The sequence below is a fragment of the Equus przewalskii genome, chromosome 11 (genome assembly GCF_037783145.1).
Source record: "Equus przewalskii isolate Varuska chromosome 11, EquPr2, whole genome shotgun sequence".
Lineage (NCBI taxonomy): Eukaryota > Metazoa > Chordata > Mammalia > Perissodactyla > Equidae > Equus > Equus przewalskii.
Window position 1 is genome coordinate 10,916,599 of NC_091841.1, and position 26,799 is coordinate 10,943,397.

The 26,799-nt window shown below is 55.5% G+C and overlaps 1 protein-coding gene across 2 annotated transcripts in view; it reads left to right on the forward strand.

Moving 5' to 3' along the window:
- CREB3L1 (cAMP responsive element binding protein 3 like 1) overlaps positions 1-26,799 on the forward strand; it is a 35,336-nt gene that overhangs the window by 3,286 nt on the left and 5,251 nt on the right. The window contains exons 2-8 of one of the 2 annotated variants that reach the window (XM_070564972.1): positions 16,582-16,810; positions 19,771-19,958; positions 22,189-22,267; positions 24,547-24,704; positions 25,397-25,546; positions 25,699-25,757; positions 25,927-25,995. In XM_070564972.1, the coding sequence (XP_070421073.1) occupies positions 16,582-16,810; positions 19,771-19,958; positions 22,189-22,267; positions 24,547-24,704; positions 25,397-25,546; positions 25,699-25,757; positions 25,927-25,995 (932 nt within the window). The remainder of the gene's footprint in view (positions 1-16,581; positions 16,811-19,770; positions 19,959-22,188; positions 22,268-24,546; positions 24,705-25,396; positions 25,547-25,698; positions 25,758-25,926; positions 25,996-26,799) is intronic. The other variant, XM_070564973.1, reaches the window with a different exon arrangement.

Here is a 26,799-nt window from a genome sequence, read left to right on the forward strand (position 1 = left end):
CACTCTCCCACCGTTCCTGATGGGGCCGCCCTAGAGCCCCCTCCCTCTACCCTCTGATCCTTTGGGCCCCGGGCAGATATGAGAGAGTGTCTGGTGCCCCGAGAACCGAGATCAAGGGCCGCAGGGAGAACAGGTCGCGTCTCGGATACAGACACTGGGTCTGGTGCCTCTTGCCTCCCTCCCCTGGTGAAGGGCAAGGGCTGACTCTGGTTTCTCTAGGGGGAAATGGCTTTGGATTCCAGAGAAGCCCCAGCCAGGGAGGGTGTGGGGAGGACGAGGAGGACGAGGAAGAGGACGTCTGTTGTCTCAGAGAGGAGCAGCAGGAAGCGGCAAGGATGTTTGCCCAGCACACTCGTTTACCTGGGGCAGCTGGGGAGGCAAGGTGTGGGGAGGACCCGGACCCAGGGACAGCCCAGGGGAAGGGGGGCATGGGGCTGAGGCTGAGGGCTGCTCCCCCGGCCCCCAGCGTGGCTTCCCTCGAGATAAATGAGGAAGCAGAGAATCACCACCGCCACCCCCCTTTTGGGGGATTTAGAGAGATTAGAGAAATATGTGTGTTTGGGTGTTGCTATGTCTGTGTGTGGGCCTTTAAGAGCCCTTAAAAGGGGAATGTGTGTGTGTGTGTGTTTCTCTTTAAATTCTCACCAACAGGAAAGAGGACCCAAGGGCCAAGGCACTCAGTTCTCAGAGTAGAATCTGCTAGAAAAAAACTAATGGAGAAAAACTAATGGAACAGCCCAAATCCCAGGCCTCCTATTTGGGAAGGGAGATCTCCCCAGACACCCACTCCTCCTCCAAAACACTCAGTTTGTTGGGACAGCGGAGTTTTGTTTTGTTTTTGCTTCTCCCTTGGGGCTATGAGCTCCTTGAGGGCAGGGGGTCATCTGTCTTGCTCACTGCTGCATCCAAAGTAGGCCTCAACCAACCATGGCTGGATGAAGGAAAGGGGGCCCAGGCCAGCTTCCACATCTTTTGGGGAGGGGGAACAAGGGTGCTTAAGCTCATCTGCTCCTGGCCATCAGGACCCTGCAGCCGCACTGTCTCTGAGATTCAGGAGGGGCTCTCCATGGTTTCCAATGAGTTGTCATTGCCTTGAGCTATCCCCATAGTGTGATGCACAGCCCTGCAGCCCCCCGGTCTAGGGCAGTCTAGAGCTAGCTGACCCACACCAGATTTGGACTTGTGGCTTAGGCCTCACCCTTGAGCATTAAGGCTCTAAGGCTTCCATCTTCCCCAGTTTCCTCTCCTTCAGATTGCTCTGGGACTCTGGGACCCACAGTTACCTAGCTGAAAACTAAGTCTTTTCAAAGTCCTGCCTCAGGGCCTTTGCACATGCTGTTCTTGCTATCTAGATGGCTTTCCCTCCAGTTCTCTCCATCTCACCTGCCTCCGTTCAAATGTCACCTCTTTGGAGTAGCCTCCTGAACCACCCCAAGTGCCTGTCATTTTCTGCTTCAGCCCTTGATTGCTTTATCCCTTATCCCAGTTTGCAGTTAATTTATTGGTTTATTGTCCATTTCCTCCATGGAAAGTAAATTCCATGATAGCAAGGTCACGTCAGTTTTGTTCACTGCCATAAACCTAGTATAGCACAAAACAGTACTCAATATAGTAAAACTCCACCAGAAGGCAATAAGCTGAATCTAAAATTTTCATTTCTAAAATGTGGAGTTGTGTTATTGCAGGATCAATGAAAAATAATATTTTTCAGTTTGTCTGTGCCATCACAGAAGGCGCAAAAGTAAAGACTGCGAAACCTTATTGCATTCAGTGAACCAAACTGAGAAAATTCCACGAGTTAAAGGCAGTCACTTCTTTACCAGCCCCACAGAAATAAGAGTTTTGCCCACCTTTATTTTGCCACCTTTATTGCCAGGCACAGGACAGAAGCCAAGTTTCCATCACATTGTGGTGAACTTTGCTCCATTTCAAGGATTTACTGTATTTGTAGAGAAAATTACTTTAGACCAGGCAATCTTTGTAAGAGAAGGGGAGAATATTTTTAAAAAGACAGGCCTGCGTGTTGAAGAAGTGTACTGATAATTCCAGAAGGGGCCCTGGGGCTCTCAAGGTCCTGGCCTGGCCAGCCCTGAGGGTGATGGGTATGCTCGATCCCACAGAAAGGCTCTGTGTGCCCCAATCTGCTGGGAGGTCCCTCCGGCTTCCCTGGACCAGCTGGGGAGGGTCATTCTTCAGTACACACATCTGGTCCTTCAACACCTGGGCACTGAAGGAGCATCTGTGCTGGGGCCAGGGTTACCCGGATGAAGGCTGGAGGCACACCTGGTCCTCCAGCCCCCCGCAGCTGAATGAGAGATTCAGAGAGGGACGTAGACAGTGACAGCACTTCGGGGCGCCATGGTGAAGCAGAGCATGGTGAGAAGAGGAGCATCCAGCCCAGCCGGAGGTCACCAGAGGTTTCTCAGAGGAGGTGACCTCTGCAGCCTCCCTTCCCATGTCTTCAACCCTACTGGCAAAGGAGCTACTGGAAAAAATTTCAGTGGGGAGGATTGGGGCTGTGTCCCTTTTATCAAGGATCATTTATAGGCATCATTGTCCCCTGAGACTTAGAGAGGAGGGGACAGTTAACTCTGTCCTCTGGGCAGTGGTCCCGTGGAATGAGTCACAGAGGAGACAGAACCATCTCTCCTGCTCTTGTTCTGCTTTGAACTTTGCCCTCTAGGGCAAGGAAAGTTTGGGATCTCCTCTCAGAGGGGCCCCGCCTTCATCCTCAGCCACGCCCATCCTTAGGGCACCGGGGATGCCTAGAGCTACAGGGGCAGAGCCAGCACATTGCCTGGCCTGTGAGAGGAGACGGCCCACATCCCATCCCATGCAGCATCCCTCATACTCACTCCGGATGCTGCTCTGCAGCCCGCCTGGCAACATGGACCTCCGCTCGGCAGCTCCCAGGACTCCCCAGGAGGGTCTGTTTATGTCTGGCCTGGCTACTGTGCCAGGAGACAGGAGGATGAAGGACATCCCACGCTTTGTGTCTTCCCCTCCCCATACCATGTGCCTCCTGCAAGTCCTAGTACTGAGGCCTCCAGGAGGATCCCTCTCTGGGACCTGGCTTGCCCCTGAACCTCCCTCAAGAAACCAGCTCCAGATGCTGGAGAACAGGCTGTTCTTCTGGAAGTCTCAGCGCTCCAGGGGGCAGGATGGATAAGGAAGATTTGGGTGGAGTTAAGTTAAGACCATGAGCGTTGCTCTGGCTGGAACACTGTGTCACCCCCTTGAGCAGGCTAGGGGAAGTCAGAATATATGACAAGACCCTTGACCAGGATTGAGGAGAAGGTAGAGGTGGGGGTGTTGGTTCAGGAGAAGCTGGGAGGGGCAAGATATGGCCCAGAACTCTAACCATCAGAGAAAACAGGGCAAAGATGATTTCCTTGGAAGGTCAAAGATCCTGATCCCGATGGCCTGGACACACCATATCCTCAATAAGGCCAACTTGACAGCCAGAGCAATACTGGGCTTTCCTGAGGCCAGCTCCCGCGTGCCTTTTCTCCCATCTCTCCGGGAACAGAGCCCTCACTGCAGCTTCCTTGGCCCTTGGCTCTTAGCCCAGGAGCCATTTCACCCATCACAGAGAGGCTGACACATCTGGGCTGGGCTGTGTGGTCCACAGAACAGCTGGACAGCAGCAGCTGTCCCCTTTTCCCTTCCAAAAGAATACCAAAAATGAAAGAACAGTGGAGTCAGGCAGGCTCTTCAGGCCCTTGTGGAGAGCCGGGAGGCAGTCTGAAAGCAGCCATGGAGAGGACTTGCTCAGGAGGCAGACAGGTCTGAGCCTTTGCCCGTGTGTTCTCCTCTGCCTGGAAGGACCTCACCTCAGCTCCCTAACTCACTGTGTGACCTTGGGCAGATCACTTCTCTTTTCTAGGGCTTGGTTTCCTCATCACTGAACTAGACTGAGAGTTCAGGGAGTATCAGGAATTGTTTTTGTCTATTGTGTAGTTATAGCTATAGCGGCTGAGTGGTCAAGAAATGTTTATTTATTGGATAGATGGATGGATAGAAGGAAGGAGTGGGGATGGGGGATGGATGGATGGATGGGTGGAAGGAGTGGGGATGGGGGATGGATGGAAGGAAGGAAGGAGTGGGAAGGGATGATGGATGGATGGAAGGAAGGAGTGGGGAGGGGGGAATGGATGGATGGGTGGAAGGAGTGGGGAGGGGTGATGGATGGATGGATGGATGGATGGATGGATGGATGGATGGAAGGAAGGAGTGGGGAGGGGGGAATGGATGGATGGGTGGAAGGAGTGGGGAGGGGTGATGGATGGATGGATGGATGGATGGAAGGAAGGAGTGGGGAGGGGGGATGGATGGATGAATGGAAGGAGTGGGGAGGGGGGATGGATGGAAGGAAGGAAGGAGTGGGAAGGGATGATGGATGGATGGAAGGAAGGAGTGGGGAGCGGGGAATGGATGGATGGATGGAAGGAGTGGGGAGGGGTGATGGATGGATGGATGGATGGATGGAAGGAAGGAGTGGGGAGAGGTGATGGATGGATGGATGGAAGGAAGGAGTGGGGAGGGATGATGGATGGATGGATGGATGGATGGATGGATGGAAGGAGTGGGGAGAGGTGATGGATGGATGGATGGAAGGAAGGAGTGGGGAGAGGTGATGGATGGATGGATGGAAGGAGTGGGGAGAGGTGATGGATGGATGGATGGAAGGAAGGAGTGGGGAGGGATGATGGATGGATGGATGGATGGATGGATGGATGGATGGAAGGAGTGGGGAGAGGTGATGGATGGATGGATGGATGGAAGGAGTGGGGAGAGGTGATGGATGGATGGATGGAAGGAGTGGGGAGAGGTGATGGATGGATGGATGGAAGGAAGGAGTGGGGAGGGATGATGGATGGATGGATGGAAGGAAGGAGTGGGGAGAGGTGATGGATGGATGGATGGAAGGAAGGAGTGGGGAGGGATGATGGATGGATGGATGGAAGGAAGGAGTGGGGAGGGATGATGGATGGATGGATGGATGGATGGAAGGAGTGGGGAGAGGTGATGGATGGATGGATGGAAGGAGTGGGGAGAGGTGATGGATGGATGGATGGAAGGAGTGGGGAGAGGTGATGGATGGATGGATGGAAGGAAGGAGTGGGGAGGGATGATGGATGGATGGATGGATGGATGGAAGGAGTGGGGAGAGGTGATGGATGGATGGATGGATGGAAGGAAGGAGTGGGGAGGGGTGATGGATGGATAGATGAATGGGTAGGTGGATGGATAGTGGACAAAAGGACACTTCCACACTTCCAGCTTTGATGGTACTTTTTTTTAAGTGGATTTTATTTACTTATTCAAAGAGTGATCTTAAGCTAAATCTCAACCTAAAACCTATCTTTCACTTTACCATGATGGCCTTTACCATTATGAACTATATTGTGCACGTAAAAGAATGCATAGAAGGCATGTATATGAATGATAAAATAGAATAGAATGGACACCCGGGGACTCACTCCCGGCAGAAGAAATAGACCCAGCTCTAAATGTCCTGGTCTCTCAAGGCTGCACGGGTTTGGGGAAGAGGGGAGCTGTAGGCCCTGAGTCCACTCCACGGTGGGCAGATTCTGAACAGGAATGTCCTGAGACCTGGTGCCTGCTCCCAGACCTGACCCGACCAGGCAGCGAGTCCACAGGTCAAGTGGCAGATACCTCGACAAACACTGGGGAGCTGAGCCGTACCTGAGGTGAGGTGGCCTGGCCATTAGTGGTTGCCTTTAGCTGCTCAGACCTGGGAGCAAATCCTGGCTCTCGCTGTTTGTCATCTGTGTGAGCCTGGACAGGTGCCCCTCCGTCTCCCAGCGTGTTCCTCATCCATAAAGTGGGGATGACCATGGAACATAGGTCCTTATGAGGATTCCGTTAGACACCTTGTGTAGAGGGCCTCGCACGGGCCTGGCGCGTGGTGAGCCATCTGTAAACAATAGCTGTTGCTGCCGTTTTTATTCTGATCGTTGTTGTCATTGCTGGAAAGGAAGGTCCCCGGCATTGGACAGCCCTTGGAGGAACGTCCCACCTTCCCCACCCCTGTGCTGAGCCCTCATCATAGGGATTTTATTTTCCTGTCTGTCTGACCTTTCTCGAGCTGGAAGATTCTTTGGGTAAAGCCAGGAGACGCCAGGCCCCTTCTCAAGGCTTTGTCTTTCTGGGCATCAGGAGACAGGTGGCCAGGGACGAGCAAAACCAGGGTGCCAGGTGAGGACCCAGTGCATGGACGGGGGGCACGTATTTCGTTTCTGACCCTGTAGCAGGTGTTGGGATGGGATAGCAGGAAATCAGTCATTCCTTCAACAACCAGTATTGTCAGGTGTGCTTAAGAGCACACGCTTTGCCATCAGAGCATGGGTTCAAATCCTGGCTCAACCTCTTGTGAACTGAATGAAGCTGGGTAAGCTACTTAACTTCTCTGTGCCTCAGTTTCCTCAAACATTAAATAGGGTTATTAATAGTGCCTACCTTATCTTCTGAAACTTAAATGAGATGCTGATGGAAGGGGCTAGAACAGTACCTGGAACATAAATATTAGCTACTACTATTATTATTATTATTATTATTTATTATCATCATTACTATTAGGCCTACTGTATGGTAGGCTCTGTGTAAGGCCCTGCACAGGGTTCAAGGATGAACTCTATCCCAGATCCTACCCTCAAGGAAGTTAAAGTTCAGAAGGAGAGATGAGTCTCATTGTGAATAATTAGAGTTCAAGGCATGATATTAACCAGTGACCTAACAGTCTATAAGTGGCACAAGAGGGAGAAAACTCTTCCAGCTGGGTGATCCAGGAGGGCTTCCTGGAGGAAGCGGCATTTGAATTGGGCCTTAAAAGATGAGAGGTGTTAGAATGAGGAGATAAAGGGCAAAGGCACTCCAGGCACAAGAAGTGGTACTAGCAAAGGCCCTGCAGCCCTGGGGCTCACAGCAGGTTGGAGGAGCTGGGAGTGGTCACACACTAGGCTGGAGGGAAAAGAAAGCTGAGGGGCCCCAGGCTGAGTGCTAGGTTGAGATCCGTTTATGACAGACCTGGAACGCTGTGCTTAGGAGCTGGAGTTTTTTCAGCAGGCAGGAGGGAGCCAATGATAGTTCTGAACTGGACAAGGTGGTGGTCCCAGCAACTCTGAGCCATCTCAGCACTAGGAGGCCTAGAGTCCATTGGGGAATCTGGGTGACAAGGGACCTCCCTCAGGGGAGACAGAATTGTGGGCCTTCCCTGAGCCCCACAGCAGCCAGAGGCAGCAGCCACCCCAGGTCCCTTCTCTCCTCTGACTTCCACCCCATGCCCTGAGGTGACTCTCACACTGGGCCAGGAGTACCACTTCCCTTCTGGCTCTTTCTTCCCTAGCACTGGGGGCCAGGCTGGCCTGGGGAGGCCCAAAGACCTCCACCCTTGCAGAGGGACTGGCTGTCTGTCTTTGGGACTGAGAGCTCCGGCCTGAACCATGTCCTTCCTCCTGGTCCAACCCCAGGACCCTAAACAGGGTTCCCCGACCCCTCCTACAGGTCAGGACCCTCCACTATAAGGCAAACCATGTCCCTCTTGGCCCCAGAGGCCTCAAAAGATCTGAGCCCTCCTTCTGAGCCCAGCCCAGCCTGGCACTTCGCCTCCTTGGCCCTCCCACCCATCAGCTGGGACAAGATGCCCGGAGCCCCTTTCATCATCCTCCCAGAGAGGAGGCCCAGCCCTGCCCTCTGCCGCCCCAAAGCCTTCACCCCTTTCTCTCCCAGGGCTGCAAATCAGTTCCACATTTGGGATCTGGCATGCACTATCTGCTCAGAGCGCTCCCCTCCCAGTTAGCTCAGGCTCCCATCTCCCCTCACCCCACATGGCCAGCCTGTGGGGTCTGCAGAAGGGGAGGGGGTCCTGCCCTCATGACCCGTTCAGAGGTCTGAGAGGGAGCTGGACTGGGGGAGGGTACTGGAGGGAAAGTGGACACGAGGCCCTCCAGGGGAGAGATGAAAGAGGAAGGGGAGGGGGTGGGGCAGAGGCAGAGCTTGAGCAAGCAGATGAGGGGATGAGGGTTGGGGGTGGTGAGGGAGGGAGCGAGGTAGCTCCCAGCTCAGCACATTCCTGAGACATCTGGACGGGCTGGAAGGGCCCCAGCTGGCCCAGACGCCTGTGGCTCCAGCTTCTCCGCTCTGTGATGTCAGGACCCAGCTTGCCCCTCCTCACAGAGTCCCACTGGCCTGGGGTCCACTTGGGGCTGAGTGCTGGGGTCTCCTCACTCTCCGTGAGCAGGAAAGAGGCCCCTGGGGGCGGTGGAGGAAACCCTGCCCCAGAGGAGGCCTGGGCACGGTGGGAGGAGGCAGATACGGACGACCCAGGGGTTTGCCCGTGCCATCAGCTCAAGCAGATTCCTCCTTTGGACTGATGCCAGCCCCACCCCCTCCGCCCACCTCCTCCTTGGAAGGGAGCTAGAGACAGAGGAAAGACTCTGGAGATGGCTGCTTACCTTGAGCTGTGCCATCCTGAGCTCTCAGTTTTCCTTCTGTACTAATACTAATAGCTACCTTTAATCAAACCCCCCAAATGCCTGTGTTGCATAAAACACTTAACAAATATCTCATTTAATCCTCACAGCAAACTGATGGGGTAGATATAAGTACCCTTATATTCTAGCTGAGACTGAGGCTCAGAGAGGTGAAGTAACTTGCCCAAGGCTACACAGGAGGTGGCAGAGCCAGCATTAGAACCAGATGGGTCTGCCTGCCTTGCTCCTAACCACTGAGCAACACTGCCTCTGCAGATAAGCAGGGATGGGCCTAATGATGCCAGAATTCCTCTGGGCTCCCAAACTGTAATGATTTCTTTTGGCTGTTGTGGGGCTGTTCAAGAAGGGCAGGGGCAGGCATTAGTCACACACTGGGTGGGGGAGGGAGGGCAGAGGCAGCTGGCTTTGAAGCAATGGATGGATCAGGAGTCTCTGGAGGTCCCCTCCCTTAGAGCCCCAGAGAGGGCCAGACCCCAGGGGCGGGAGTCACAGCCTGATCCCCAGCCGAGCCCAGGGGTCCCACACCTTCCTTCCCCGAAGAAAGGGAGTAAATAAGGAGAGAGAAAGCAACTTCTTCCAAAAATAAAACCTGAGGACAACTCAGACAGGCCAGGACAACGCAGAGCGCACTAAGGAGAGGGAAGAGGCCAAGGGAACTCCAGCCAGCGCCTGGTGGCAGGCTCCAGCCGAGGAGGGCCTTCCAGCTGGCCAGGGGCCGGGAGAGCAGCTCGGCCAGTTGGCCACTGGGCTCTGTTTATACTCTTGGGCCTGGCCTAAGCCTGGAGGCAGCTCCTCCAGTGCTGAGCTGGGGGGCTGTGGTCCCCCAGTAGCTGGTCTGGCTGGGGCTTCAGAACAAAAAAGCTTTGGGGAAGAAGAACCCGGAGAATGGGTACAATGGGCCCCACTAGGGAGGAGCCGAGAAAAAGAGTCCAGGTGCATGGAAACTGCTGGAGCGGGAACAAGCTGGCATGGGAGCGGAATCCAGGGCGGTCATTCCTGGAGGCTCAGCTGCAAAAAAAAGGCCTCAGTCCTTTAGCTCACTGACACATTCCTTCATTCACCCACTCAGTCAGTCAGTCAGTCAGTCAGCAAACACCTGAGCACCTAGCATGGACTGGACCAACGCTAGGCTCTAGAGATACAGATGGGAATTGGACACAGTAAGACATAGAGGCAACGTGGCTGGATCACTTCAAGCTAGACGAAAAGAACTTGGAAACGATCCTAAGGGCAGTAGGGAGTCATCAATGGTTATTGAGCAGGGGAGTCACACAGTCATATGTGTGTTAGAAGATCCCTCTTGATGTAAGGTGGAGAATGTTCTAGAGTTCAAGCCTTGGACCAGCTTCATAAATGGGGTAGTCACGCCGCTGGTCACAAAGCCTTTTGCTAGAAGGAATCAGGTTTTGTTCATCTCTGTATCCACAGGGCTGGGCACACAGTAGGTACTCAGTAAAGACTGAACAAATGCATGAGTGATGAGTAAATGGATGTGAAGGTGCCCTTATGTTCCAGAGGCCCCAGCACCAGCCCTGCCACTTAGTCTCCAGTGTCCTGAGCTGTCCCACAGGGATCCCCTGGCCACTGCCTATGGACCAACATCTCCAGGGGCCAGACCATGGGCTGCTGGGCCCTCAGGGGTGCCAGTCACAGCTCATCCCAGCCCTGGGCGGCGGTACTCACTGCCATCGCTTCCTCCTGCCCAGACAGTACCTGGCACCAGCCCCAGGGTTGGGCCACATTCATGGGCCGCCTGGTTGGACGATGCCAGGGGCTGGCCCGGAACCTGCAGGCCAGCTCTCTACCTTCCTGAGGGACCTGTGGTCCAACCAGGAAGGGTTAGCCGTGTCAGGAGGGGCAACTGGAGGGCCAGACAAACAGGACTGAGGGCTGCAGAGAATACACACCCTCCCCGGGACCCCGCTCTGCATAGAAGCAGCCTGTGGCGAGTGCCGCCCACCCCGTCCTCTCCCCCTTCCTTTCTCCAGCACAAACACACACAGGAACACTCAATCCCCATGATGCCCCCTCCTCCAGTCCTAACCCTCCCTGTCCTAGCCCCAGCTTCCTCACGGGGGTCACATGACTCAGACATGTGGCTTGGCACTCTTAGCATTCAGTTCTGCCGTGTTGTGAGATGTTGTGTGTGTTCGTGTGAGAGTGTGCATGACCACGTCTGTGACCGTGTCTGGGGTGAGTGCATGTATGCGTGTGAGCATATGAGAATCTATGTCTGTCTGGTCACACCCAAGGAGTGTGTCCTTGGTGGGTCTGTGTCAGTGCCTGCCAGCGTCAGCCTCTGTGAGCCCATGAGAGCGTGTTTGTGCAAGACCACCTGTGCCAGGTTGCATAGGGAACTGTCTGAATGTGTCCACGGGTGTGGATCTGACATCCTGCGCTGTCAGAGAGGTGGTGTTTCCCTGTGTGAGAAGGAGCCCCAGCCCATGTCTGCGTAGCATGTGCACACGCATGCACACACACACACACACACACAAGCATTTCTGCTTATTTGGACTTGGGCTCTGTGGTGAATAGTTCTGTAGGGGAAAATATGAAACTCAGCAGCCGCCTTCCCCAGGCCTGTGGGGAACAGGGATGAGAGTGAGGTTGGAGGTTGGAACAATGCGCTCCCCTTAACCCCCACGGCCCTGCCAGGAAGGCTCAGGGAGGGGCTGGCTCCAGGGACGGGGAGAACCGACTCCATCCCTTCCCAGTCCCCGGAGGCCAGGGCAGAGGAAAAGAGCCCACTTTCTGAGAACTAGCTCACTTCACCCTGTCCCCACCACCCCTGCCTCAATAGGGGCACAGACGGTAGCTGATGGGGAAACTGAGGCCTGGAGAGGAGACACCCACCTGCCTTGCCCAGGTTTCAGAGCACAGCTGGATCTTGACCTGGGGCCTCCTGCCTCTGAGTCCAGGGCCTTTTCCCCTTCAAAGGACAGCCTTCTAGAGTCCAGCTCTGGGAAGACGACCCCCAGATAAATGGCTGGATGGTGATGCTGAAGAACAGGGAGGGACTGTCTGACAGCTGGGTACCAGGGACCCACCACCCCTCGCGTAAGCCCCTCCCTGCTCTCTCTTGACCCTACCCCCACACACACTCAGGGCACAGCAGTGACTCAGACTGGTGTCCCTTCAGCTTGAAACGGGGGCAATTTTCTAGTGACCACGAGGCAAGTAACCGTCCCGGAATGTATGGGTCAGTGTGTGTAGGGGGGCGAGAGGCGGGGGGGGGGGGGGGGGCGGGGGGCGGGGGGCGGTGTGCAGCCTGCGGGAGAAGGGAAGGGGGAAATGTGAGAGGACTCTCCTCCCATCTCTCCCCAGCGCTCACTCTCTCGGAAGGAATGTCCGGCTCGGGATTTCCCCCCACTCCTATCCCACAGCTCAGCCTGAACCCACTACGGTCTCCTCCCTCCTCTCCCCAAGCCCAGACTGAATCAGCCTGGGCTGGGGGAGGGGCAAGAGCCAGGGATGGGGGTGCAGACGCTGAGGGGCTAGGGGCCAGAGGGAAGGGGGCGCTCTGAGGCTGCCTTGTCCGGGGAGATGCTTCTCCCACACGCCCCCTCAGCAGACAGCTGCGCCCCCAGAGTTTTCCCTCTCTCTGCATTGACCCCAAGGGAGGAACTAGGGGAGGCGAACTGAGAGGAGCTTCAGACGGCCCTATTAGCGCCCCAGGAGTGCCCCGTTCCCACCACTAGGGACAGAGCCCCGGCTGCCCCATCAGTGCGCCCCGTGGTAGGATTATTCGAGGAGGGGCGGAAGGAGCTGAGCTGGAAGAGACGCGAAAGGACTTAAGATTGGGGCCTGGGTTCCCCTTCGAGCGGGACACGTCGGAGGAGACCCTCCCTCTCTAATTCCCCAGGCTCGCGATGCGGGGTCGGGGCCGTGCAACCGACCAGGGTCTTAGGACACCGTGGGACTTAGGTCACGGTGGGACTGCCGGGCCCACCTGGAAGCTCAAAGGGGCCATTTCTGCCTCTGCCCCAGGCGCAGAAGGGGACACAAGGTCCGATCTGGCACCCCTGCCCTGCCCTACCCTGCCTGGCCTTCCACGGAGCCGGGACGCTCCTCCGCGCCAGCCCTGCCCGCCTCCCGCTCCTCCCGCCGCCGCGGCCGGACGCTCGCAGCCTCCTCCCATTGGCCGAGGGCTGCGCGGATCCCACCAATGAGCGGGCCGGATCCCTGCGCGGGGGGCGGCCCCCAGCGCGCCTGCGTTAACTCCTGGGGAGCCGCGCCGCGCGGGCAGGACCCGGTCCTCCTTTAGGTTTAAAGGGCCGGCGGCCGAGACCAGGTCCGGGAGGAGGTGCCGCCGAGAGGTGGGGCGTGCGGGGCTGCGAGCAGGACGGCCCCGGACCTCTCCTCCGAGAGACTGGAGCCGGCGCCGGCCGCGCATGGCAGCCGAGAAGGAGCTTATGTTGGCAGGATTGTAGGAAAAAGTCTTTAAGCAGGAGGGGAACACATCATAATATTTCCTTCTCTCACTTCCCACCCCCGTTGCCTGGAAAGACTCCCCCATAGGACGTTCACCCCCAGTGGGACCCCATCCCCCTCAACGTGGACCCACGACCCCCCGCCGTTTATAGAATCCTGCCCTTCACCCCTAATAATTTCCATCGGATAGTCTGAAACCTGAACTTTTCGTGTGTGAGCTGGAGCGAGAGCTGGGTGTGGTTGCGGGGAAACCAAGGGGCGGTGCTGGAGCTGAGGAGGCCTGAGATGGCCAGAGTGGGCCTTCCAGGGTTGAGGGGAGGGTGGGTGCAGAGGAAGAGGTAAGAGGACAGGGATAAGGTGCCCCGCATTCCTGTGCAGCCCCGAGCTGCAAAGAACCCCTCCCTCAACATCACCAGCTCGCTGTGTGACCCTGGGGAGTCGGCTTTCCCTCTCTGGACCTCAGTTTCCTCATTAGCAAATGGAGGTAGGGGTGGGGGGCATGGACCATGGGCTTTCTCAGGTCCCTTCTGCATCTAAATTGATGGTATAAACCAACCATAACTGAGCTGCTCTGGGAGGCCAGACACCAGGCGGAAGTAGGACTACAGAGCTCTCCAAAGGGAGTCCCTTCTGGCATGCTCCCAGGAGCAGGAGGTGGGACTAGGGGTGATGGGACATGCCCACTGTTGCCACGGAGGTCCACCTCGCACACAAGGAAGCCCTGAGAAGGAGGACCTGCTTTTCTGAGTGTCCTCCGCCCCTACCCGGCCTGCCCCTTGGCCGCCCTCCCCTTCCACTTGGCTCCCACTCTCTGAAGCTCCATCCTGCTGGGCCTTGGCTGCCGTTTCCAGCAGGTAGGGTGGGGGCTGCTCACAAAAGGGGGCCAACTGAGCTCCCTCAGCAGGTTCCTCTGGGCACCCCAAAAGGGGTCTCTGAGAAGGACCTGGCGCATCTGCCTGGCGCTTAGGCCTTCAGAGACCCCAGCCCAGACTGGGAAGCTGTGCTCCTCTCCCAGTTCCCGGGGAAAGGCTTGGCAGACCCTTATCTCCTGAGAAGCAGCTGCTGGAGAAATACCTTAGCGGCTGACTCACTGCCCTCGCTCTCTTCACAGCCCCCTCCCACTGGGGCCCCACAGCAGGCCTTAGAGAGACCCTGAGAGAGACAAAGAGAGCCGGGCAAGCGCCCCCAGCTGGGCTGGCCCAGGCTGTGCGGAGGGTGTGGCCAGCACAGTCCTGCCTGCGCTGGCTGGGCGATTGGGGGCCCGGGTTGTCCCCTGTAAATGGCCCTCATCTGGGATCAGTTATTCTTAGAAACTTGCTCAGCTGAGGCCTGTGACCTCCTGGTATTGCCTCACACCCACTGGTGCACGATTGACACACTGATGGCATTACCCTCTGGGGTACAAAGTCCTGTGCCTCCACCAGAAGTTATTGAGTGGCTCTCATGGGCGGGGTGCTGGGATCCAGCAGGTGGACCAGATACAGACCCCGCCTCTGGGAGTTGACGATCTGGCACACGGGCAGCTCCTGCAAAGGGGAATGTCTGCCGCTGTTGGAGAAGGACTGGGTGGGGTGGGCTTGTGACCCCTTCCCTTTTCTACTTGGCTCTCTGGGCCTCAGTTTCCCTATCTGTCAAATGCCCATATGCAACTTCCTTATGTCATTGGGGAATTGTTAGGATCAAATAAAACGAAACGCTGTGAAAGCCCTTCGGAAGGTTAAAACCACGACAAAAATATAGGGTGGCAAGGATGCGTTCTGGCAAACTGGGAAGAAAGCAGAGCACCTAAGTGAATGTGCCTTCTGAACTCACTTTGTCCTGGATTCTCTGATCTTCAGGGGGAAGACCAAACCACCTCCCCCTACTGGCTCCAAGCTCAGCTCAGCCCAGCCCAGAGTTGAGCTCTTAGAAGCTGTGGTTTCATAAGAATAATGGCTAACAATGATCAGGCGCTCCCTACATACTAGGCACTGTTCTAAGTGTTTATGTGTATTTACTCATTTTCCCCTGTAGTCCTGAGGTGAGTATGAAGCACCTAACAAATGTTTGATCTGCATGACAGTGCTGTGAGGTAGGAATTCTTATTTCCCCTTTAGAGATGAGGAAACTGAGGCATGGAGAAATGCAATAACAGTCGTGGAGCGAGGAGTTGAAAGAAAGTCCATCTGGTGGCAGAGCTGTGCTCTCTCCCTGCTCCCCAGGGACGGATGTGGCTTTCTGACCCTTATGCTCAGGCAGAGGGCTTTTCTGCTCCTCCCTTCTGGACTGGGACAGCCTCCGAGTATTCCAGGCCAGAAGGAGCCACCACCCACAGACCTTGAGCCAATCCCCCAGAAACCATCCCTACGCACTGACCAGCTGGGCCCCCAGGGTCTGACGAGAACCCCCCACCATCTCTTCCAACCCACCAGCAAGTTCATCCAGTCAGTGAATAGTGAATAGACAGCAGTAACATTTCCTTACATATTTAGGATTCCTTAGAGAGGAATTTTCCTTTAGAGAGGAAAAAATAAGCACCTACTATGTGGCAGCCACTGGGTGCTTTATGAATAAGAAGAGGTCACGTTTGTCGAATGATTACTAGGTCCCAGGGACTATTCTAAATGCTTCACATGTATTAACTTCTTAAATCCTCACTATAATCCTAGCAGACGGAGCTGTTACTGTCCCCACTGCACAAAGGAGGAAATGAAACAGAGAGAGGTTAATTAACTTTCCCAAGATCACGGAGACCAATATTTTTCAGACTTTTTTGTTTCTAAGAAGTATAGTTTACATCATGACCAGAAACATACACACACAGACATAACAGATAAAAATTTCACCAGGTACTCAAGCTCTCTATGTGCAGTGTGCTCTGATATTTCTTCTCTCTTTCGTTCTGTTTTATTTTTTCTTAAATTCTGGTCGTGACCTGTGAAATTGATTTCGTAATCCATTCATGAGTCACCACCCACAGTTTGAACGGCCCTGAGTCATAGCTAGAAGGTATACAAGCCAGGATTCGAACCCAAGTAATGTGACTCCAGAGTCTAATGTCTTGGTATAAAGAATGGCTTGGAAAAGAGGGATGCTGGAGGCATGAGGACAGGTGGGGACAGTGCTAATGAGGTGGGGGGAGGAGGCCTCTATAATCTCACCACCTTGCATCTGAGCGAAAGAGAAACAGAAGTCGCTAATATTGCCTTTGGGATGCAAATTTGCTGGCGTAGACACACGTTTACTCTTTTATTTAGTCTTCCCATGAAGGAAGTAGGATGGACTGAGAAACAGACATGGGCGATCTAAGTGATGTGACCAAGGTCACAGAGCCACATGTCCTGTCCCCTGGGCCAGGGATTCTTTCACGCCATCCACAGCTGCCATTTGAGGATGATGACAATGAGGGTGGAGGTGGTGGTGGAGATATCGTGATGACCGTGCTGGTGGTAATGATAGAAATGATAATAGTTGGCTCTGGGGATGTGGGGAGTGGGGATGTGGTGGTGTGGTGGTATTAATGATGGCCGGGAAGAGTCATGGGGAGGTTGATGTGACAGTGATGGTCGTGGCAGGGCTGGGGGACCACCACAGCAGCATCTGCACCCCCTTCCCAAGCTAAGCTGCCTCCCCGCTCTCCCTTCCTTCTTCCTAGCACTTCCCAGAGCATCTGGACCACTTTACGGAGAATATGGAGGACTTCTCCAACGACCTGTTCAGCAGCTTCTTTGATGACCCCGTGCTGGACGAGAAGGGCCCTCTGCTGGACATGGAACTGGACTCCCCCACCCCGGGCATCCAGGCGGAGCACAGCTACTCCCTGAGCGGGGACTCGGCGCCACAGAGCCCCCTGGTGCCCATCAAGATGGAGGACACCACCCAAGGTAAAGGGTGGGAGGACCCAGAGACAGCACGGGCCCAGAGGGACCAGAGGGGCCACTACATCAATCTCATATGGGCACTTCTCGAAAGGGGTTTTTGCTGACTTAGATCAGTGGTGTGGTCCAGACCAGCAGCACCAACTGGGAGCTTGTTAGAAATGCAGATTCTCAGGTCCCACCCAGACCTGCTGGATCAGGAACCCTGTGGGTAGGGCCCAGCATTCCAAGTGATTCTGATGCATGCTTGGGTCTGAGAACAACTGACTTTGAGGGAACGGTCCAGGGGCTGGGGGCGGTTAAACAGTAAATGTGGACAAGTTACCCAGACTCTGAACCTACCCCCCATCCTGTGATGTCCTCTGACTGCCACCTGGGAGAGACCCCTGCACCCTACTTTTATTCCCGAAGGTAGGGTCCTCTAAAGGTCCCCTCTCCCCAACTCCCCCACTTTAAGCAAAGGGCCCTGTGAGTCCATCCTCTCACATCATGAGCCTTCGAGAACTCCAGACTGTGCCCCACCTAGAAATGGTTCCTTTGGGCATTTCCTCAAATACAGGCATCGTGCCCCATCATATTTGGCGAGGGGATCAGGGACTCAGCCTCTGGAAGCCTCAGTTTCTTCATCTACAAATGGGAATCGCAATAAACATTTCTAAAGCCCTCATAAGTGCCTTCATGTTAATTATCTCATCTACTTCTCACAACTCACAGGTGATGTAGGAATTGCTTTGACCATAATCCCCATTTGAGAGATAAGGAAAATGAGGCTTCAGGAAAGCTGAGTTGTCTAGGTCACACACAGAGTAAAACACAGAGTGGGGTCTTGAGAGCAAGCAACCCCCCTGATTCTAAACCCCACACCCTTGCCACCACCCCATCTGCCAGCCTCGGGGGGCAGTAAGGGTTACTGGGTTTGGAACCAAACAGTCTTTGGTATGCCTCCATCAGCTGCTGTGTGACCTTGGGCAAGTTACTTAACCTCTCTGGGCCTCTGTTTTCTCAGTTATAAAAAGAAGATAACATGTACCTTGAGAACTCTGGCCAGGATTAAAAAATATGTATGTAAAGTACCCAGCACATAATATATATCAATAATTAGTGGCTATTCTCATCATGCCTGTAAAAGTCCTGTTAATACTGTAGTGGCTAGAGCAATGAGCGGGGTTCTTACTCCTCTTTCCCTTCAGAGGACAATGGTCTTGAGTGAGTTTCTCGATATTCTCATCTGTTAAATGGGGAGAATAATGCTGCCTGCCCCATAGGATTGTGGGGAGGAATAAATGAGTTCATATATATCAAAGGCTTAGAGCTGTGCTGAGGGTCTTTGAGATTCCCTGGGGGCAGAGACAGGCCTTTGTAGCCCCTCCCCAACCCCACCCCCAAGGGCAGGGACACCTTCTGGGGTTTGAAGTGGCTCCGGGCTTGTGGCCGCTGAGGTCCCAGCTTCCTGGCATGCCCTGGCCTCAGCCAAGCAGGGTATGGGGCGCATTCCCTCCCATGGCAGGTTCTCCATCCACCCCTGCTGGACCAGCCCAGCACCGCCTTGGCCCCCCCAAGTCTATTTTTAGAGCCATTTGTCTCTGGGCCCTTTGCAGGGGTCCACTTCCCCAGAGGCTGGCGGGCTGGCCTGTAATTTGGGAAGATTGTGCGTGTTCCTGATGCTCAGGAGCGGCCTGTGGCCCAGAGCTGAGCCAGTCATGCTCCCAGCAGGGTGGGGCCTGGCCTCCGAGGGGGCTCAGGAGCCTCTGACCCCTCTCCCCACCCGCAGCGGGCCCCAAAGGTCCCTGTAGCCCTTCCCCCGCAGGCTGACTCGGGACCTGCCTCAGTGGCTGCTTCTCTGGCTGCCAGGTGCTGGGGCCACTGTGAGCAGGGCTGGCTCGGGGTGGGGGACTGTGGGCTCCCATCAGGAAAAGGAATGAAGCTTGCCAGCCCTGGAGCCCAGGGGAGGCCAGGAGGCCCACTAGGTGGGCAGGAGGTGGACACTGCCCTGGGAAACCTGAGCACACCCCTCGTCCCCCACCTGTCCCCAGTCACACGGTCCTATGGAGTCTTCCTTCTCCATTTGTCTCTAGTCTGTCCTTCCTGTCCATCCCCATGGCTGCCGCCTTTGCTCAGGCCTCAGCTTCTCTTGCTGGATGGTTTCAACAGGCTCCCCACCTCCATCTTGCCTGCAGCCAGTCCAGTCTGCACACACAGGCAGAGTCATCTTTTTTTTTTTTTTTTTAAAGATCGGCACCTGGGCTAACAACTGTTGCCAATCTTTTTTTTTTTTTTCTGTTTTATCTCCCCAAACCCCCCCTGTCCATAGTTGTATATCATAGTTGCAGGTTCTTCTAGTTATGGGATGCAGAGTGATCTTTTTAACATTACAAATTTGAGCATGCTTAAAATTCTTCGGTGGCTCCCCGTTACCGTAGGATAAAGTCATAGCTCAGAGCCCGGCCTCCAGGGCCATGCCACCCCTGCTGGCCTCTCTGACCCCATCTTCCCCTCCCCTTTCCATTCCAACTACATTATGCTGCTTGTGACTCTCGCTAGGTCCCCAGTACCTAGCACAGCACTCAGCAAGTGTTTACTGAATAACAATAACTGTATCAACAATAGCTGCCATTTATTGAATGTTTACTTCTTGTCGGGCACTTTTACAGATGACGAAGCTGAGGTTCAGAGAGGTTAGGCAACTTACCTAAGGTCACACAGCCAGTCAGGAAGGGTCTAGGTCTGTCGTCCAAGCCCACGCTGTAAGCTGCCGAATGAAGAAGCTGCCCCCACCTCTTCTGGCCCCAGCCCACTTCTGCCTCCCCGCCTCACAAGCACCCCCCTCTGCCCTGTCCTGCCTGCTTCCTGGTATCCCCTAGCATCTCTCCTCAGTGCGGTCCAGAGCAGCTCCCAGCGGGTAGGAGGGGCACTGAGCCCTCTGCCCTGGGAGTCCCCTGAGCCTGGGTCCTGCTCCCTTCCCCCAGACGTGGAACACGGAGCGTGGGTGTTGGGACACAAACTGTGCTCCGTCATGGTGAAGCAGGAGCAGAGCCCGGAGCTGCCCGTGGACCCTCTGGCTGCCTCCTCGGCCATGGCTGCCGCTGCCGCCATGGCCACCACCCCATTGCTGGGCCTCAGCCCCCTGTCCAGGCTGCCCGTCGTCCCCCACCAGGTGAGCCTGGGGACTGTTTGTAGGGGCTGAGGGAGGGAGGAGTGGTGGGTCTCTGTGGGAAGGCGCATCTCTATGAATGGGGAGCAATGTGACCCTCAGGACTGCGTCCTCTGCCTCTGCGTCCCCCCGGCCACCTCTTCGCCATCCTAGAATGGGCACAAACCACAACACCCTCAGAGTCAGCTGGGCCCTCACTGCGTGCAGAAGGAAGCTTACAGGGACCCAGGCAGGACCGTGCACCAGGGGCCCGGTCCAGGATGTTGGGAATGGACACAACCCAGGCCACTTGCTTTTCTCCAAGCATCAGGATTTTCAAAAAGGAAGAAAGACCCAAATAGAAATACACAAATTGTGCTATATTTCATTGGTTGCATTCGTGAGATTAGTATTTTTAACCCATACTCCCATGCCAACCCCCAACTCCATGGATGTATAGATAACAATGTTCAGCTACAGATCCAAAGCTGACGTCTGAAGACCCTTCTGGGAAGGTGAGGCCCAGAGCCCTGTCCCTGGGTCCCAGCTCGGCCCTCACTGGTGCTCCGGGCACAGTGCATTCCCTCCTTCTTCCTCAGCTTCCTTCTCTGTAGAATGGGAGCGTGAACTACCTCTAAGGGGCTTCTAGTCCTCAATTTCTGCTATATGGGGGTCATCTTGAAACCCCTAGAGTCAGATGTGGGCTGGTCCTGCCCCCCGCTGGCCACTAGGCTCACTGATGAGAATATATGTGGCCAAAGGCAAGAAGGATCAGCCCCTCTGCACCCTACCACGGACCGGAAGGATCAAGGTTGGGGCAGATGTGGAGGATCTTCTGAGACCATCTCCAAGAATGGTTCAGAGACTCCTTGGGCCTTGCCACAGCAGGAAGGGTCTTAGAGATTGGGGACATGCCTCAGAGAGGGAAACTGAGGCTCAAGGAGTTAAGGAACTTGCCCCAAGTCACACAGTCGGAAACAATGGAGCTGCGTTCCAAACTCGGCCACCAGATGACAGAGCCCACACCTTCCACTCTCCTGAGCTCCTAACACCCTAGGAAGGCACAGGAACCAGGAGTTGGCACAGTCAATGATGAGCTGTGAGACCCACATAAATGCCATCATCCTTCTGCATCACTGCCCCTCATCTGTCACTTGAGGGCTGAGCGGAGGTGTGGACCAGGGAATCTCCAAGGTCCCTGCCACCTTTAATTTTTTGTGCTTATTATTCATCTGCCCAAATCTGAGATTCTGTGTCCCACGCACAATCTCGTGACCTCTCTCTGCTGGCTGCAGACCCTGAGGGCAGAGGCCGTCCTGGAATCCAGCACCCGACACAGTGCCTTCCTCAGAGAGAACACCATTTGTACGTGTGTTGGTGGTCATGTGTAGAAAGCCACGTGTTCTTGAAGTCCTTTCTGGAACAGCAAGTTGGAATATAAAGAAATAGGAATGCACGTCTGTTTAGAGTGTTAACCTAATTTTCTCGGTCCCTTGCTCAAAACCCATTAGGGGCTCCTCATTGTTCAAACTCCACTGTTGGGATTCTGCTCCCCTGCCCCCCAGATCTTCTGGGCTTGTGTCATACTGCTCTGCCCCTGACACACACGCCTACATTCTGGACACGCGGAATACTTGCAGTTTCCAGATCCAGCCATGCTCTGTCTGGCCTCTGTGCCTTTGTGGACGCTTTTCCCTCTGCTTGGAATGCTTTTCCTCTCACTCACCACCTGCCCCATCCTTTATGTGGAATACTCTTATGTATACTTCAGGACTCATTTCAGATGTCAGCTGCTCGGGGAGATTTCTCTGAGCCCCCAGCCAGTTAATGCCCCCTCTGAGTGTGCTGTTGTTACCATTCATTGAACAGCTACGATGTGCCAGGCATTACCTCTCATCCTCATGGCAACCCACACTCCAAGGCCTATGTGGCCTTCAAAGTCCATGCAGGGTCAGCTGCCACTGAGAAGATGGCCCTGGCCACAGAGGCCCCAGGAAAGCCTCTTTGTCTGAGCTTAAGGCGTGAACTGCATGACTTGGCCACCGTTCTCTTCTCGGGTCTGACTTGGCTTCTCTAAGCATGAGAACTTGCCTCGGCCCCCTCTGGGCGGTGCGCAGAACTCTGAGCCCAGCCACGTCCTTAACTGTTCAGGGCAGTCCCCCAGCCTCAGGGAGGGAGGGAGGGAGGAAGGTTGGATTGCGTGGCGGGGAGAGCCCCAGGGCAGCTGATGGAGCTGGACCTGTCTCTTCCTCAGGCCCCAGGAGAAATGACTCAGCTGCCAGTGATCAAAGCAGAGCCCCAGGAGGTGAACCAGTTCCTTAAAGTGACACCAGGTACGTGTGTCCAGAGGGGGACTCTTCCTATCCAGTCCTAGGCAACAACATCCCGACTCCCTTGGTCCAGCCCATGCATCTCCCTCAGTACCCCCAGCTCTCCCCAGAATATCCTTTCTTCCCTGCCCACTCTCCATCCGTTCCGCTTCTTTCCTAGTCTACGACTGTCATCACTAATATCGGTATCCTCTCACCCTCTCTGCTAATCCCTCTCCCATCATTCACTAACTCTATAGCCATCTATTCAACCATCCATGCAGCCACCTATCCTTCTATCCATCCATCCATCTATCCATTCATCTGTCCATGTATCCATCTGTCCATTCATCCATCCATCCATCCATCCATGCACCCACCCATCCTTCTGTCCATCTGTCCATCCATCCACCCATCCATCTATCTGTCCATCCATCCATTCAACCATCCATGCACCCACCCATCCTTCTGTCCATCCATCCGTCCATCCATCCATCCATCCATCCAGAGTTCACTGGGCATCTCCCAGTCCCAGGAACTGGGAAAGCAGAGAGAGAAGACAATCCCTGTACCCAAGTAGATCACAGGGCGGTGAGGGCCACAGACTACCAGATGCACAGCAGTGATAGGGGTTGAAGATGGCAGATCCCCAGGGAGCCTGGGCAGCACATCCCCAGACCCGATGGGGGAGAAGGGAACAGGGGAGGACGTTTCTTGGATGGGCCAGAAAGAGAAAGGGCTAAGTGAATGTTTCCAATCCCACCACATCGATTCACATCGATTCATAAACATTGGTTTAGCATCTCCTGGGTGTCAGGCCCTGGGCTAAGGACCACAAAGTTTAGAAGGATGAATAAGGCCCAAGTTTCACCCTCAAGGTGCTGACTGCCTCGGAGAGAAGACAGGATTCACAGAGGGTAGGAAGGGACCAGCGTGGCGACCCCTTACAGTATAGAATGCCCTTCAATTCGTAAAGCCAGTTCACATGCATCAGCTCATTGCCTCCTCATGGCTCCACACAGGGAGCCCTTTCATCCCCATTCTACAGGAAAGTGAGGCTGGGAGAGGTTAAATAAATGTAACCAGAGGTCACACAGTCAGGGGTGTGACCATCAGGACTTGAACTCAGGTCTCTCTGACTCCAGCTTCAGTGCTCTTTACAGTGTGGCGTCCCTGAGAGGCAAACAAGAGTCCAAGAGGGGAGAGAGGGCTCCCGCAGGAGGCAGCCTTGTGCAGGGCCTGGGGGGGACGGGGCAGGTCCTCCTCCCGCCTCAGCCCTGCTCTGCAGCTCAGTAGAGCCCCAGGTCCCCGCAGCTGGAGTCACCTGGGCATTCTGTGTGGTCCTGGGAGTGCTCCCCGCAGCGGGGCCCTGGGTCCTCATGGCTCTGCCCAGGCCTCTTCCTGACCACCTGCAGAGTGTCAGTCTCTCTGGTGCTGTGGCCACAGAGGGACAGCATGGAGCAGAGGCTGGGGAGAGAGTGCTCCTGGCTGGTCTGCTCAAAGTCTGGTGCCTGATGTCCTGTTTCCCTGAAGTCAGAAATGGAAACCCTGGGGTAGTTATGGCTGAACTTTGGGGTGGAAGGAAGAAAGGGACAGAGGCTGCTGCTTGCCCAGTCTGATCCCCTGGAGTCTGGCTCTGGGGAGACTCCAATCACCTCCTGGGGTTGCCAAGCTGGAGGCTCAAAGACCCTGGGCCCTTTGGGATGGGAGAGGGACTCCAAGAATCCAGCCTCTCTGATATCCACACAAGGACTAGGCTTAAAGGAGCCAGGCCTCGGGGCTGGCCCGGTGTCGCAGCGGTTAAGTTCGCACATTCGCTTCAGCGGTCCGGGGTTTGCCAGTTCAGATCCGGGGTGCGGACATGGCACTGCTTGACAAGCCATGCTGTGGTAAGTGTCCCACATATAAAGTAGAGAAAGATGGGCACGGACGTTAGCTCAGGGCCAGGCTTCCTCCTCTTTTTGCTGAGGTCCATGCTAGCTCAGGGCCAGTCTTCCTCAGCAAAAAGAGGAGGATTGGCAGTATATGTTAACTCAGGGCTAATCTTCCTCAAAAAAAAAAAAAAAAAAGGAGCCAGGCCTCTGTAGTGTGAGAGATGGGTGGCACTCAGGAATTAGCTTCCGGGATATCAGCTCCTGTCTTTCTGACACCACAGAAGGGCTTCTGAGGTGACAACTAGTCAAGGTCCCAGCAGTGTTGACCATGATGTCAGGGCTGGTGTAGGCCCACACTCTGCTGACCTCTGACGTCCGAGCAGAGCTGGGTGCAACCCTGCTAACCTGTCTTCCCCTGCTGTTCCCCAGAAGACCTGGTGCAGATGCCTCCGACTCCCCCCAGCAGCCACGGCAGTGACAGCGACGGCTCCCAGAGTCCCCGCTCTCTGCCCCCCTCCAGCCCTGTCCGGCCCATGGCCCGCTCCTCCACAGCCATCTCCACCTCCCCGCTCCTCACCGCCCCGCACGTAAGCAGCTGGGGGTGGGCTGACCCTGGAGGCAAGGAATTGAGTAAATGCACCCTGGCACATGACCAGCCAGCAGGGAAGGGTCTGGGGGCCCCCAAGCCTGATCCCCTCCCCTGTCAGGATTCAGAGAGGTGCCTGCCTGGCCGATGGAAGTGAGATTCTTTTAATCCTGCCTTGCAGTAAATAGGAAACAGGTGGAGAGGTCCAAAAGGCCAGCTGGACCCACACTGATGCAGAGCCAGGACTAGAAGGTGGCATTCCTGGGCTCCAGGGGGATGGCCCAAGCTGCCTCCAGGGAGCACTGTGTGGGGATCAATCCCCCAGGAAACAGGGAGCCAGGTCCTGAGCCCTGGGAGGGGTGTGGAGCCTCCCAAGTCCAGACTATAGGGGAGTGAGGGGGCTGCTGTTTGGGGGCCCTGGACAAGTGAGCTTTGAGGTTCTGGGGTCCCGGATGGGGTCTAGGAAGCCCCCCAACAATGTACTTAGTGCCGAATATGCCAGGCTCTCAGCACCATCTTAAGCCCTTGATACATGTTAGTGGGTTAATTCAGATTCACCCCCTTTCTCAGATGAGGAAACTGAGGCTCAGAGAGTTGCGTGCATTGCCCAGGTCACACAGACAGTAAATGGCAGAGCTTCCGTTTGCCCCCCGGGCTGTCTGGTTCCTAAGCGCCGTGTCCTCCATCCTCCAGAAACTGCAGGGGACATCAGGGCCGCTGCTTCTGACAGAGGAGGAGAAGCGCACGCTGATTGCTGAGGGCTACCCCATCCCCACGAAACTCCCCCTCACCAAAGCCGAGGAGAAGGCTCTGAAAAGGGTCCGCAGAAAAATCAAGAACAAGGTAAAACGTGAGCCAGACCCCCGCCCTGCCCTGGGGCTTCCTGGGTGGGCGGGGGCCTCTGCTCCCCTGGGGATGCCAGCCCTGAAAGCGGGGGGCCCCAGGAAGTGGATGTATGGCAGCGGTAACCCATGTCTGGGGGCTTCCTCCACCAGATCTCGGCCCAGGAGAGCCGCCGTAAGAAGAAGGAGTACGTGGAGTGTCTAGAAAAGAAGTAAGGTCCTGGGCGCCACTGCCCAGCCTGCCCTGCCCCCCGGGTCCTCCCTCACAGGGCGCCAGGGGCAGTGGGCCCAGGGACTGGGATGCTGGTGGGCAGGGCCAGGGGGGGGCGGGCAGCGAGTCTGGGGGCTGCCCCTGAGTCCGTCCCTGCTTGGGGCCCGCAGGGTGGAGACATTTACATCAGAGAACAACGAACTGTGGAAGAAGGTGGAGACCCTGGAGAATGCCAACAGGTGGGTGGTGCCACCTGCGTCGTCCCCCCAACCGCCCCCCCCCCCACCCCCTGCCCTTCTGCAGCCAGTGCCTGGCTCTGGCGTAGCTCTGGGAGGCGGGAGAGAGGAGCAATATCTGAGTTCAGGACGACAGCAGCCCGGGACCCCGGTTTCCCAGCCTTCTTCATCTGCTCTAGCTCTAGACACCCGACCAGAGGGGGGACACTCAGGTGAGATGGTCGAGGGCAGTGGTTTGCAAAGTGTGGTCAGCACCTGGGAACTCATTAGGAATGCTTATTTTCAGGCCTCACGCGAGGCCCACTGAGTCAGGAACTCCAGCGGGCTCTGCAATCTGTCTTCAGAAGCCCTCCTTCTTTTCTAATTCTGACGCGCCGTCAAGTTTGAGAACCCCTGGTGTCCATCCCTGCTAGCACAAAGGGAATTTCTCTGACAAGCGGCATCGGCAACACCTGGGGGCTTGTTCAAAATGCAGACTCTCAGGACCCTCCGCAGACTTACTGAATCAGAAGCTGCATTTTAGCAAGACCCTTGGGTGACTTGCGTGCACAATGAAGTTCTAGGAACACCAGTAGAGAGCCGGCAGCGGGCCTGGCGCGCCGTAGCTACCTAAGGTCACAGCTCAGAGTTCTCATCCTGCTCTGCCATTTTTGTGATTCCGGGAAAACTCAATCCTCCGTGGACCCGTTTCTTTGTCTAAACGGAGATGGGACGAGCACCATCTCCCGGGGTCCAGATGAGGAAGTTAATAAGACGCTGTAAGACAAGGGCCAGCACTGTGCTTGGCATCTAAGAATGTTCCATTCG